The sequence below is a fragment of the Chlorocebus sabaeus genome, chromosome 7 (assembly GCF_047675955.1).
Source record: "Chlorocebus sabaeus isolate Y175 chromosome 7, mChlSab1.0.hap1, whole genome shotgun sequence".
NCBI classification, from domain to species: Eukaryota; Metazoa; Chordata; class Mammalia; order Primates; family Cercopithecidae; genus Chlorocebus; species Chlorocebus sabaeus.
The window spans coordinates 17,193,817-17,209,222 of record NC_132910.1 but is presented as its reverse complement, the minus strand read 5'-3'; the positions used below and the strand labels follow the sequence as shown (position 1 = coordinate 17,209,222).

General features: G+C 40.0%; 1 protein-coding gene across 2 annotated transcripts in view; it reads left to right on the top strand.

Moving 5' to 3' along the window:
* Window positions 1–15,406, top strand: part of SPATA18 (spermatogenesis associated 18) — a 53,921-nt gene that overhangs the window by 35,461 nt on the left and 3,054 nt on the right. Inside the window, exons 7-11 of one of the 2 annotated variants that reach the window (XM_007998727.3) lie at window positions 1,264–1,525; window positions 3,362–3,520; window positions 4,369–4,544; window positions 7,014–7,137; window positions 9,531–9,614. In XM_007998727.3, coding sequence (XP_007996918.3) covers window positions 1,264–1,525; window positions 3,362–3,520; window positions 4,369–4,544; window positions 7,014–7,137; window positions 9,531–9,614 — 805 coding nt within the window. Of the gene's footprint in view, window positions 1–1,263; window positions 1,526–3,361; window positions 3,521–4,368; window positions 4,545–7,013; window positions 9,615–15,406 lie in introns of both variants that reach the window. The other variant, XR_012093349.1, reaches the window with a different exon arrangement.

Genomic DNA, 15,406 nt, shown 5'->3' with positions numbered 1-15,406 from the left:
CTGGGGAAGTCTGACTTAAAAAATATATGGCTAGAATAGATAGGCCCTTAGGGATTGGGGGGTCAAAACTTGTGTATTTACGCACGTCCTCCACCAGTGTAGCCTGGAAAAGGCTGGGACTCTCAGATGGCTCCTGAGTGATTTCTTGTAATTTAGAAAAATTAACAGGTTTTGCTACTGCCTTTTTCATTTCTTCCAACAAAAAAGAGATCATATAATCTCATCTGCCCTTGCCTCTGTTTGGGCCGGCATCAGTGGCCTGGTATTGCCAATTGGGTTCTGTGTTGGGGACAGCTTCTGCCCCAGCTTTAGCATTGTTAGGATTATGAACATGAGCTTCATCTGCCCAAGCCTGACCATATACGTGACCTTTCTTCATGGGAACAGCAAGTAGTTAATACCACAAATATGTCTTGCTAGGTTCAATCAAAGGCAATAGTCAAAACCCGAAATTCTTGAATGAACTTAGAGGGATTCTGGCTAAATGAACCCAAACTTGGATTAAATTTGTGAAAGATCAGACATTGGAAAAGGGACATGAACTTGGATTGCTCCTAAATCTCCATTAGGCACCTCACAGACAGGCAAAACATTTTGGGATTTTCTGAGGACTCTGTACCAGTGTTATATGTAACTCCTGTGTGAGTATCTGAGAGGGATAAAGTATCTGGACATGGGGGTGATTGATTAGGGGATGGAGCAGACGGGGAGAATATAGGTGAAGCATGAGCAGGCTGAGGACAGCGTGATAGGCAAAAGGGTCAGACACCAGAATCGAGGAGGGAGGAAGTTCCTTGAAAGGATGCATGAAAATTTTTATGTAATTTTGAGTTTTTGAATAAAGCCAGAAAGACCTGAACATATGGGACCTCTGAATCCCTTTTGAGGTTCTGGTAAAATGAGTCTAGATGTAAAATAATATTGTGATGCAAAGTTCCATTAATAGGTCAATTTGATTTATTAGGGACTACAAAAGAAAATTATATGCTTCTTTTTGAGAGTTTATAGGTCAAAATGGGACTGATTTTTAAGAACGCATGCATTCTGGAGATGTATAGAAATTCTAGTTACTTATAAATTTTTGGGAAAGAAGTCTGGTACCAGATGCTGGAGTCAGATGATAGGGAAGTCTAATCACTTCTGAATTACTCAGATAAGGAGTTTTGCCTCCCGATGGTCGGATTGATTGGCCACCAGGTGATCTTTGCTTTACTCAAGAAGCAAATCAAAGGGTTTCCCTGGCTGATTCTGGCTCACCAACAGGTCCTCCAGGAGCCGGTCTCCCAGCCCTGCCCCTCGCAGCCGTAGCTGCAGCCGCAGCCGATCTGCCAGCCCCTCCACGGCTGTCAAGGTCAGGAGCCCGTCCCCAAACCGCTCCAAGCTGTCCAATGTGGCGCGCAAGGCTGCCCTCTTGTCCCGCTTCAGCGATTCTTATTCCCAGGTCCGCCTGGACGCTCAGTGCCTGCTGCGACGCTGCATCGACAAGGCTGAGACCGTTCAGCGGATCATCTACATCGCCACAGTGGTAAGTGACGCCTGCGGGACCCCCGGCTCCTTGGGGCAGCGCGGAGACAAGTTTGGTAACGTGAATGGAACAACATACAAAGACTAGTGGATCCTGAGGTCACAGAAGCGGGGGAGATTCCAGTCTCCCCATCTGTCTCCTTCCTTCTTTTTCATCCTCCTTCCCTTTCTTCCTCCTTTCCTCTTTCTTTCTTTCCTTCCTTCCTTCCTTCCTTCCTTCCTTCCTTCCTTCCTTCCTTCCTTCCTTCCTTCCTTCCTTCCTCTTTCCTTCCTTCCTCCCTCCCTCCCTCCTTTCTTTCCTTCCTCTTTCTCTCTTCCCATCTCTCTCCCTCTCTCCTTCCTTCCCTCCCTTCTTTCCCTCCCTCTCTCCATCTCTTCCTCCTTCTTTCCTTCCTTTCTCCCTTCTTCCTCCATTGTTTCCTTCCTCTCTCTCCTTCCTTCCTTCCTTCCTTCCTTCCTTCCTTCCTTCCTTCCCTTTCATTACAAATAGTTGGGGGGTGAATCATTTTCACAATCGATAACTATACATATATATATGAATAGTTATATAATATTTATTTAGTTAGTTATATTGACCGGGCATTTGTTTAAGAAGTATCCATAAATGCCGGACTATCTCAAATGGGTTTATAAAAAGTTGATTTGCACTGTACCTTTTGTCTAATATGGATATATTATTATATATTATTACTAATATATATATTAGCAATATATATATTATTATATTGCTAATATAATATATTATATTATTATATAGTAATAATAATTACTGTGGATATATTATTGCTAATGGCTGTCATTTGGTTTCCTTTAGTTCTTAAAAAAAATTAGAAGGTTGTGATTGTGTTAACACTTCTGTTTATTTAATTAAGAGTAGCTATTAAAACTGCTAACATATCAGCTATTTGAGTATGGCAAATTTTAAAAGTGCATATATATATCCTTAATTTCCAAAACAAATATGTTTGTTCTATGGGTTAATGCCATACAAAGATACTGAGAGTTCATGAGGAGAATTGTTAAATATTAAGAAACAAAACAAAACATTAGTATGAGAAGAGAATTATCAGAAATACTGAATTTTATCCTGTATTTATTCATTTAAATCAGGGGTTAGCAAACCATGATCTATGGACCATATCTGGACCTGGCTCATATTTCTAAGAGAAATGCTACTGTAAGAATGTAAGAATGTTTTTAGATTTTTAAATGGTTGTAAAAAAAAGACAGAAACTGTATGTAGTTCAACGTGCATACAATATTTGCTATCTGGCTCCTTATAGAAAAATGTTTGCCATCCCCTGGTTTATATAATTAAGAACCACTTACTGAGTTAGTTAAAGCTCTATCAATGTACAGGCCACGTCTTCTGTGCATAACTGAGTTTTCCCAATGCTTACCACACCATAGGCATTTAATAAATATTTGTTGAATTAAAATATGGCAGGAAACATGTCTGAGTCTGGGTATGTGTTTATAACATGAACACTAGACTGATAATTTTCTCTTATTTCTTGACCAGTAATGTGATATTGGCATGGGCTCATAGCAGGGGATTTATTTCCTTCAATTTCCACGCTGTCCTGTTTCCTGCACTCAGAATTTCTAGAACAATGGTCAACTGTCTTGATGTTAGTGAGCATGGATTATTATATGTTTATGTACTTTTCAAAATTAGAGATGTATTTTTTTCCAGATTAAAAATGTTTTTGATCAACTGTGTTTAGTTATCAGAAGATCAATATGATGTTGAAGCTTGGATTCTTTCTAATTCCTTGCTTTGGATCTCTTCATTTACCTCTTTTCACCAAAAAATTTGCTGCATTTTTATGTGCAGGAGGCATTCCATGTAGCAAAAATGGCATTCAGACATTTCAAGATCCGTGTGAGAAAATCATTGACACCATCTTACGTGGGGTCGAATGACTTTGAGAATGCTGTCTCGGATTATGTCATTTGTCATCTTGATCTATATGATTCTCAAAGCAGTGTCAATGTAAGTGTTGGATCTCTTATTAGGACTGGGTTACTTCTGCTGCTGCTATTTATATTGAGTACTAATAACTCAGAAATCCATCCAATATTTAGTATTTATTCTATGTAATGACAAAGAAGAAAGGAACAACATGCAATTTACTTGGTAGCACCTGCCATTATTGACTGTTTCTTCCTTAAAAATATTACGGGGAAAAATTGTCTGAGTTTCTTTAGATAGGCTGTTATGGTCAGGAGATGGGATATCATAGTACTTAAGAGCAAGGATTTTGGGAAAAGTAAGTATGGATTTGCTTCCTGACTGTGACACTTACTAGCTGTGTGATCTTACACATTTACTTAATCTCTGTGTGCTTTAGTTTTCTAATCTCTCAGTGGGAGTAAAAATATTCATTACCCCTAGAGTCACTGAGAACATTAAATGAAAGAAAGTAGGCAATTTGCTTAGCACAAGACTTGGCACATAGTTAACACTCAGTAAAAGCAAACTATTATAATGATTGTTACGGATTATGAACAATTCAGAGCTCTGTGTTGGCACATCATACCCTTGCCCAGAATAGAAAAATAAGGCAATGATAAATAAAAGCCACAGAAGGTTTTTTTCCTTGCCTTTTTAGGACTCTCTTGGCTTTTACTGTGTCGTTTCTACTCTGTGTCCTCTTTCCTCCTTCCCTGTGAATGGGTGGCAACATCTTTCTCCTTTTAGCACATGCACTGTTTCTCTGCTTTAACTTGTTTTGGCTCACATTCTTTTTTCCCACCTCCCATCAGTCCTAATATTCTTAGGATGTTAGAGTGTTTTTGTCACGAGCTGGTAACAAAGTGATGCCATCTTTTGTTTTTCAGGATGTGATCCGAGCCATGAATGTCAATCCCAAGATTTCATTCCCTCCTGTCGTCGACTTTTGCCTTCTCAGTGACTTCATCCAGGAGATATGTTGCATTGCCTTTGCAATGCAGGCCTTAGAACCACCCCTAGATATTGCATATGGGGCAGATGGAGAAGTTTTTAATGATTGCAAGTAAGAGACAGAGGAGCAGAAGCTAAGGGATTCATCATGAGTACATTGTCTTGTCTGTTTCCTGAGAACAATTTAGGGAAAAGAACTCTGGGTGGAGAAATTAACAGACACTACCTGATTTCCAGGCCCTACCATATACTTCTCTGTATTCCAGGGCAGGACCCACTCCTGGAGTTATTTTCCATTGAACATAACGTATTGGTCTTTGGGGGAGAACTAGTGAGGACTTGGAGCCTATCTAGAACATTTTTTAAAAGATGCTCTATAAATACAAATATGCATTACTTTCTATTGGTTTTTATTGCATTACTCAGGCCAGGATTCTCAAAGTATGATGTGTGGATCACCTGCATCAGAATTACTCAAGGTACTTGTTAAAAATACACATTCCTGGATTACATATCCTGATGTTTTATGCAGTTGGTCTAAGATGGGGCTCAGGAATCTGCAATTTAACAACCACCCAGGTGTTCCGTATGCACACTAATGTTTGAAAATTAATGCTCTTGACTCCATTGTCTAGGACTAATAGATTGCTACCAGCTTTTACAAGAGAAAAATTCCCTTATAAATTAAAAGACATTAAACTAATTTAAAACATTGTATTGTGATTTCTTGAGATCACGGGATATAGCTGGAGATTATCTGGGAAGAAATCAAGCTAGTGGTTAAGAACACAGGCTCTGGCCTCAAGCTGCTTAGGTTCAAATTTCAGCTCCACCACCTATTAGCTGTATAATGTTAGGCATGCCACTCAATTTTTCTATTTCTTACTTTCTTCTCTATCCAATGGGGGAAATAATAATACCTACTTCCTAGGGTCGTAGGTTAGTTGAGATAATTCGGACAAAGCACTTAGGATGCTGTGCATGAAGCATGAAGTGAGTGCCCAGGAAATATTCGCTCTGGGTTTTTGTTCAGGTTGTAAAGTTATGCCCAGCATTCCTGCAAGTTTGCTGATGAGGGAGGATGGCTAGTACCACTCAGAATCATTCACTTTCTTTCACTTATGCAAATCACAACAATAATGAACTTTCCAATTGCCTTATAGCATGTCATATTTTCTTGCCATTGCCCTGCTTCTAGTTTCTCCAACATGGATCAACTCATGGAAGAGTTGATATTAGGACATTACACTGCAGTTGGGTCTTTTTGGTTCCCTTACAGGGCACATTATCTTCATTTGTCTCCTTTATTCCTTTCTCCTTTAGAGGATTGATAGTTCCACTCAGAACCATTCACCTTTTTAGTTTAAGGATTCTGCACATGTCAAAGACTTCTGTAGGGTCTCTTGCTGACATGCCTTTAACCAGAGGGAATGTGCAGCTTCTAGGGCATTCTCTGTCCTGTGTGCCTGGACATCTTTGCAGCTGGAATTGGATTTTCTAACAATGATTGGATTTGGTTCTACTTCTAGAACTTCACAGAACAAGGCTAACCCTTTTTCACCCTGGCAGCCTTTTGTGCATTTGAAAGCAATTACTCAAATCCTCCTCCTTCTGGCCTCAGGACTTCAGATTTTCTTCATATTAAGTAGGTTTAGGACTTCTTGACAAATAGATTCATTGTCTTGGTCTGTGCACCTTTTAAAGAAAGTGAACTGACCAGCCTAGAGGGACTAACACCCTTTTTATTCTTATTCTCCATTAATTCAGCTAACCTGCAGTAGTTTTCTCTTTTTTTCTTTTTTAGCTTTCTGACAGTGTTTATTCATTTTGAGTACTACTGAAATCTGCTGTATTTTTACTTGTACTGTGACTAAAGCATATGTCTCCTCTATTTGTGCAAATACTTTTTAAACTCAATTATAGGACCTCATATGTATTCACATTTTATTTTATCTTATTAAATTCAGCTTATTGTTCCAGCTTGCTGAGCTGGTTTTAATGTATCTGTTTTTGTTTTGTTTTGTTTTGTTTTAGGTAACCACCTGCATCTTTGAGCATGTTTTCTATATTTCATACAACTTATTCATAAACATGATAACTTATCACAGTATTGAGAGAGCCCTCAGCATCTTCCTTCGGGTTTCTGTTAATCCATTAGTTATCCCTCTTTGGATATGATCATTGAATTTGTTTCCAATCCACCTACTTAAGTTAATCATCCTCCTATATTTCTTTTATTTTGTCCAGAAAGACAACATGAAAAATTCTATGGGAAGCCTGATGGGACTTCAGATAGCTAGTCTATGTGTTTAGAATTCCCCTGAATTGCAACTCTTGTAATCCTGAGAAGAGAAGGAAAACAATTAGTTTGACATGATTTGGTCTTAGTGCATCCATGCTGGGTCCCAGTTATCATTACTTCCTGTTCTAAGAGGCCACAAACATTCTTTAATAATAGAATTTGTTCTATATTTACTCAGATCTGAGCATAATACAAAATGAAAATTCACACTGATGTTTTCCCCTAGATATGCTCCATAATTGCTTAACTTCTCTTTCTTGTTTTGTGTATTGAAAACAGATACCGCCGCAGCTACGACTCGGATTTCACGGCTCCCTTAGTCCTCTATCACGTGTGGCCTGCTCTCATGGAGAATGACTGTGTCATCATGAAGGGAGAAGCTGTCACCAGGAGAGGGGCTTTTGTACGGTGGCCTTGCATAGTGACAGTTCATCCCAAGTGTTTGATTCACAAGTTCGAGAACATTTATAAACCCAGAGATTCTATAAAAGAAGTTTATAAAAAGTTGATAAGATTTCATACTAAGGAGAGGATGGAGATGATCTTGAAAAGAACTGATTCTTTTCTTTGATTTTTCCATAATTCTGCATAATTTCCTAGAAGTGATTTCTTTACTTCTTGTTTTATTTAGAAGATGGAATCAGTCATGTTTACCTCCTCCATCTTAGAATTACTATGATATTTTAAAAACAAAGCCCTTTGAAGTTATCTTGTAGGAGGATTTCCATAATCCTAAGCATTTAAAATCAATTAACTTTCAGGAAGTGATTTGCCAAATTTTTACTGACAATTCTCTATTTTGAGAAACTGTTAATGTGCCCTATTTTTCTCTCCTTGGTATGATGTGTATGGAGTGGGGGGATGGAGACAAAGAGGGCAGAGGAGGTGGGAGAGAGGAATGAATGAGTTTGAGAAGGTTGCTTCCTATATCCACTGGCTATAGAACGTTTTGAACCTACAGAATATTAAATACTTGAACAGCCTTTAAAATGGAGTCTTAGGTTCCGTATGTGAGCCTGTGGGTGTGTACGTGTTGTAGTGGGGATTGGGTGATGGAACTGGTGGTGCTTGGATATTCTGCATAGTTTATGTTATGTAGTTTTACCCCTGCCTTTCCTAGAAAGAGTTAAGTGAAGCCCTTTAGTCCAGAATGATGTACCATCGCACAGCTGGCTGATCTCTGTTCCTGTTCTCCTTGAACTGAAGAATAGGGGAAGTGCTTTACAGCAGCTTTCATACATACAGTGGAGAAGGGGAATATTTTATTTTAAAAGAACTTAAGAAAAGGGTTTTTGTAGCTTAAAAATCCCATTACAGTGAATACTATCTTAAAATGTTTTGTTCCATAAATGTTGAGCCCTTAGCTGGGCACAGTGTCCCACACCTGTAATCCTAGCACTTTAGGAAGCCAAGGCAGGAGGATTGTTTGAGGAGTTTGAGACAAGCCTGGGCAACATAGCAAGACCTCATCTCTACAAAAAATAAACAAATTAGCTGGGCATGGTGGTGCATACCTGTAGTACCAGCTACTTGGGAGGCTGAGGAGGGAGGATTTCTTGAGCTGGAGAGGTTGAGGCTGTGTGAGCCATGATTGTGCCACTGCACTCCAGCTTAGGTGACAGAGTAAGATCCTGTCTTTTTTTTTTGAGATGGAATCTCGTTCTGTTGCCCAGGCTGGAGTGCAGTGACATGATCTCAGCTCACTGCAACCTCCGCCTGCTGGGTTCAAGCGATTCTTCTGCCTCAGCCTCCTAAGTAGCTGGGATTACAGGCGCATACCACCACACCCAGCTAATTTTCATATTTTTAGTAAAGACGAGGTTTCACCATGTTGGTCAGGCTGGTCTCAAACTCCTGACCTCGTGATCTACCCACCTCAGCCTTGTGAAGTGCTGGGATCAAAGGCATGAGCCACAACACCCGGCCTGAGATCCCGTCAAAAAAAAAAAAGGTCGAGCCCATAGAAATATATATTGGGTTTTATTGACCTGACAGCTACACATGTTCTACAATAAAACATACTTCTTGCTCCTACAGCAGTCACTCTCTGTTAAGAAGATCTTATCTGCAGTGCAGTTTGGAAAGGAGGGAGAAGAAATACCCACTATTCTTATGTTTTACATCAAATAGCAATTGCCTTTTAACTTCCTTCTTTCCCATCAAGCTTATCATGAACATTTGTCCAAGCTTAAACCCTAAAACAAAATAATAGGAAGTTCTTCCTAAAACAAAGAATTTGGAAAAGAAAGGGGTTGAATTAAGGGAAATTTTAAGGATTACACCAGTAAAATCTCATTTTTGTGAATATAGCTTTCTCCTTATTCATTTAGTTAGAAAGCAGATAGGCAGTAGTGGTGTTTCATTCATTCATCCAATGATATTTATTTATTCAATAGTTATTTATGACCCAAACACTGTATTTATATGCTAGAAATTTAGCAATAAATAAAACAGATATAAATCTCTACCCACATGGAGCTTACATTCTCCAGCACTAACAAACTCCTATGTAATTTCCAATAGCTTACTCACAAAAACATTCTACTGGCATCAAATACCAGAATATCCCAAGGTTTATTGTAATGGGATTCTATTTAAAAAGTACCCTGAAGTTATTGCCACATATTGGGCAGCAATAAGGAGTGAAAGGAGTGTAGCTTGTGCAGATGATCAGTAATGGGCAAGTGTAATCGTATCAGTAAGATTCTTACTCTGTGGGATATGCATGTTGTTTTAAGCCATGACAGTTTTCACAAACTCCTGACTATGTCTCTCTCTTTCTCTCTCTTTTTTAAGTGGAATTCGGTGCGATCTCTAAGTCGATGTCGAAGCAGGAGTTTAAGTCCCATTTGCCCCCGTAGCCAAATTGGTTTAAGCACGGTACATATCTAATCATTTTTACACAAAATTCGTCTATGGTTGGCATTTTGTTGTTGTTGTTTTTGCTTCAGCAGTACAAAAGAGATGATTATAAGTCTACAGGTGGAAAGAGAACCTGTTGCAATAATGTTACCTCCAAACTGATTTTTATATTACTGTAGGCTAAAGAATTTATTATTCTAGAAAGAAGTAGAGGTAGTTTTATCTTTCTTTCTTAGTTCAAGGAATAGTAGATTTTATGTATTTCATAGTTTTATTTTTATCTTTGGATGAAATGGACTATTAGATATCAGATAGTGGACTAAAGAGTGAATGGGATACCTTGGTCAACTGATCTTGGAACAAGTCCCTGGTTCCTCTAGAAATTTGTGTATAAGTTTGGAGAAATTGCTCAAATGGTCTGGATTTCAATACCTTATAAACGGCATTGCAGGTATTAATGTATCTTCAACTTCAAATTAGAAAAAAATAAGGTTTTTTGTGTGTATTAGTTTTTGGAAAGATTGCTAATACTTCTGTTAAAGAAAAAAAGAACAGCAAAAACATCATGAAAACTATGAAGACAACATCCCTAAAAACATGATTATGGGCTGAGTAGGGTCGCCCACACCTGTAACTCTAGCACTTTCACAGGCTGAGGTGGGTTGATTGTTTGAGCCCAGGAGTTTGAGACCAGCTATGGCAACATGGGGAAACATCGTCTCTACGAAACAAAACAAAAATCCTCCCCCAAATTAGCTGGGCATAACAAAAAACTCCCCCCCCGCCAAATTAGCCAGGTATGGTGGCATGTACCTGTAGTCCCAGCTACTTCGGAGGCTGAGCTGGGAGGGTCACCTGATCCCAGGGAGGTCGAGGCTGCAGTGAGCTGTGATTGTACCATATTGCACTCTAGCCTGGGTGAGAGAGTGAGACCCTGTCTTAAACAAAACAAAACAAACCCCCCCAAAACAATTTAAAAATTATGTTGCACCACTATTAATTTATTCAACACATATTTAGTCAGTGCCTTTTGAATACAGGGTTAGAACAAGACATGTGGGCAACAGGAAGGCTAATAATGTGCTGTTCCCCAAATAATAATTATTTAAATATTTGCTCAACCTTGTTTTAGAGAGAGTAGTAGAGAAGGAGAATCACATTCGGCAACCCTACATACTTTTCTGAAACTGCTTCTAGCATGCAGCTGTAGCCCCAAAGTTGCAAAACTTCCTCAGCAAAACAAAAACAAAACCAAGAACTCCACAGTTGATGAGACTCAGCTTCCTTACTGACTTTTTTCTTTTTTTTATACTTCTAAGTTCTGGGTTATATGTGAAGAACATGCAGTTTTGTTACATAGGTATACACGTGCCCTGGTGGCTTGCTGTACCCATCAACCCGTCGCCTACATTAGGTATTTCTCCTAATGTTATCCCTCCCCTAGGCCCCTACTCCCCGACACGCCCCAGTATGTGATGTTCCCCTCCCTGTGTCCATGTGTTCTCATTGTTCAACTCCCACTTATGAGTGAGAACATGCAGTGTTTGGTTTTCTGATCTTGTGGTAGTTTGCTGAGAATGATGGTTTCCAGCTTCATCCACGTCCCTGCAAAGGACATAAACTCATACTTTTTATGGCTGCATAGTATTCTGTGGTGTATATGTCCCACATTTTCTTAATCCATTCTATCATTGATGGACATTTTGGGTTGGTTTCAAGTCTTTGTTTTTGTGAGTAGTGCCGCAATAAATGTATGGGTTCATGTGTCTTTACAGTAGAATGATTTATGATCATTTGGGTGTATGCCCAGTAATGAGATTGCTGGGTCAAATGGTATTTCTAGTTCCAGATCCTTGAGGAATTGCCACAATCTCTTCCACAATGGTTGAACTAATTTATACTCCCACCAACAGTGTAAAAGCGTTCCTATTTTTCCACAACCTCTCCAGGATGTGTTGTTTCCTGACTTTTTAATGATTGCCATTCTAACTGGCGTGAGATGGTATCTCATTGTGGTTTTGATGTGCATTTCTCTAATGATCAGTGATGATGAGCTTGTTTTTCGTATGTCTGTTGGCTGCATAAATGTCTTCTTTTGAGAAGTGTCTGTTCATATCCTTCACCCACTTTTTGATGGGGTGGTTTTTTTTCTTGTAAATTTGTTTAAGTTCTTTGTAGATCCTGGATATTAGCTCTTTGTCAGATGGAGAGACTGCAAACATTTTCTCCCATTCTGTAGGTTGCCTGTTCACTCTAATGATAGTTTCTTTTGCTGTGCAAAGGCTCTTTAGTTTATTAGATCCCATTTGTTAATTTTGACTTTGCCCATGCCTATGTCCCAAATGGTATTGTCCAGGTTTTCTTCTAGGATTTTTGTGGTCCTAGGTCTTACATTTAAGTGTTTGGTCCATCTTTAGTTGATTTTGGTAAAATGTATAAGGAAGGGGTCCAGTTTCGGTTTTCTGCATATGGCTAACCAGTTTTCACGACACCATTTATTAAATAGGGAATCTTTTCCCCATTGCTTTTTTTTTTTTGTCAGGTTTGTCAAAGATCAGATGGTTGTAGCTGTGAGGTTTTATTTCTGAGGCCTTTGTTCTGTTCCATTGGTCTATATATCTGTTTTGGTACAAGTACCATGCTTGGTTACTGTAGCCTTGTAGTACAGTTTGAAGTTGAGTAGCATGATGCCTCCAGCTTTGTTTTTCTTGCCCAGGATTTTCTTGGCTAGGAGGGCTCTTTTTTTGGTTCCATATGAAATTTAAAGTAGTTTTTTCCAATTATGTGAAGAAAGTCAGTGGTAGCTTGATGAGGATAGTATTGAATCTATAAATTACTTTGGACAGTATGGCCATTTTCATGATATTGACTCTTCCTATCCATGAGCATGGAATGTTTTTCCATTTGTTTGTGTCCTCTCTGATTTCCTTAAGCAGTGGTTGGTAGTTCTCCTTGAAGAGGTCCTTCACATCCCTTGTAAGTTGTATTTCTAGGTATTTTATTCTCTTAGTAGCAACTGTGAAAGTGAGTTCACTCAGGATTTGGCTCTCTGTTTATCTGTTATTGGTGTATAGGAATGCTTGTGATTTTTGCTCATTGATTTTGTATCCTGAGACTTTGCTGAAGTTGCTTATCAGGTTAAGGAGGTTTTGGGCTGAGACAATGGGGTTTTCTAAATATACAATCATGTCATCTGCAAACAGAGACAATTTGACTTCCTCTTTTCCTAATTGAATACCCTTTATTTCTTTCTCTTGCCTGATTGCCCTGGCCAAAACTTCCAATACTATGTTGAATAGTAGTGGTGAGAGAAGGCATCCTTGTCTTGTGCCGGTTTTCAAAGGGAGTGCTTCCAGTTTTTACCATTCAGCATGATATTGGTTGTGGGTTTGTCATAAATAGCTCTTATTATTTTGAGATATGTTCCATCGATACCTAGTTTATTGAGAGTTTTTAGCATGAAGGGGTGTTGAATTTTATCGAAGGTCTTTTCTGCATCTATTGAGATAATCATGTGGGTTTTGTCATTGGTTCTGTTTATGTGATGGATTATGTTTATTGATTTGCATATGTTGAACCAGCCTTGCATCCCAGGAATTAAGCCAACTTGATCATGGTGGATAAGCTTTTTGATGCGCTGCTGGATTCGGTTTGCCAGTATTTTATTGTGGATTTTCGCATTAACATTCATCATATTGGCCTGAAATTTTCTTTTTTTGTTGTGTCTCTTTCAGGTTTTGGTATCAGGATGATGCTGGCCTCATAAAACGAGTTAGGGAGGATTCCCTCTTTTTCTATTGTTTGGAATAGTTTCAGAAGGAGTGCTACCAGCTCCTCTTTGTACCTCTGCTGTGAATCCATCTGGTCCTGGACTTTTTTTGGTTGGTAGGCTATTAATTAGTGCCTCACTTTCAGAACTTGTTATTGGTCTATTTAGGGATTCGACTTCTTTCTGGCTTAGACTTGGGAGGGTGTATGTGTCCAGGAATTTATCCATTTCTTCTAGATTTTCTAGTTTATTTGTGAAGAGGTGTTTATAGTATTCTCTAATGGTAGTTTGTATTTCTGTGGGATCAGTGATGATATCCCCTTTATCATTTTTTATTGCATCTATTTGATTCTTCTCTCTTTTCTTCTTTATTAGTCTGGCTAGCAGTACATCTATTTTGTTGATTTTAAAAAAACAGCTCCTGGATTCATTGATTTTTTGAAGAGTTTTTCATGTCTCTGTGTCCTTCAGTTCTACTCTGATCTTACTTGTTTCATGTCTTCATGAAGTTCTTGTGCTGTGTTCAGCTCCATCAGGTCATTTATGTTCTTTTCTACATTGATTATTCTAGTTAGCAATTCGTCTAACCTTTTTTCAAGATTCTTAGCTTCCTTGCATTGGGTTAGAACGTGCTCCTTTAGCTTGGAGTTGTTTGTTATTACCCACATTCTGAAGCCTGCTTCTGTCAGTTCATCAAATTCATTCTCCATCCAGTTTTATTCCCTTGCTGGCGAGGAGTTGTGATCCTTTGGAGGAAGAAAGGCATTCTGGTTTTTGGAATTTTCAGCCTTTTTGCACTGGTTTTTCCCCATCTTTGTGGATTTATCTACCTTTGGTCTTTGATATTGGTGACTTTTGGATGGAGTCTTTGAGTGGACGTGCTAATCCTTTCTGTTTGTTTCTTTGCCTTTTAACACTCAGGTCCCTCTGCTGTCAGCCTGCTGGAGTTTGCTGGAGGTCCACTTCTGACCCTGTTTGCCTGGGTATCACCAGCAGAGGTTTCAGAGCGGCAAAGATTGCTGCCTGTTCTTTCCTCTAGAAGCTTCGACCTAGAGTGGCATCTGCCAGATGCCACCCAGAGCTCTCCTGTATGAGGTGTCCGTTGGCCCCAGTTGGGAGGTGTCTCCCAGTCAGTATACACAGGAGTCAGGGCTCCACTTGAGAAGGCAGACTGACCCTTAGCAGAGCTCAAATGCTGTGCTGGGAGGTTCCTTGCTCTCTTCAGAGTCATCAGGCAGGGATGTTTAAGTCTACTATAAGCCCCTGACTAGGGCTGCTGCCTTTTTTACAGAGATGTCCTGTCCAAAGAGGAGCAATCTGCCAGTCTGGCCACAGCAGCCTTGCTGAACTGCAGTGTGCTCCACCCAGTTTGAACATCCCAGCAGCTTTGTTTACACTGTGGCCATAAAACCGTCTACTCTAGTCTCAGCAATGGCGGACACCCCTCCCCCCACCAAGCTTGACTGTCCCAGGTGGATCTCAGATTGCTGCTGTGCTGGCAGCCAGAATTTTAAGCCGGTGGATCTTAGTTTCCTGGGCTCGGTGGTGGTGGGACCCGCTGACCCAGACCCCTTGGCTCCCTGGCTTCATCGCCCCCTTTCCAGGGGAGTAAATGGTTCTGTCTCCCTGGTGTGCCAGACGCCACTGGAGTATGAAAAACAAACAAACAAACAAAAAAAAGCCCCTGCAGCTAGTTTGGTGTCTGCCCAATTGGCTGCCCGGTTTTGTGCTTGAAACCCAGGGCCCTGGTGAGGTAGTCACTGGAGAAAATCGCCTGGTTTGCAGGTTGTGAAGACCGTGGGACAAGCGCAGTATCTGTGCCCGAGTTCCTCAGGCTCAGACCCTCAGGCTTCCCTTGGGTAGGGGGAATATTCCCTGGCCTTTTGCACTTCCCAGGTGAGGCGACGCCCCACCATGCTTTGGCTCGCCCTCCGCGGGCTACACACTCAGTCCAACCAGTCCCAATGAAATGAACTGGGTACCTCAGTTGGAAATGCAGAAATCACTTGCCTTCTGTGTTGATCTCGCTGGGTGCTGCAGA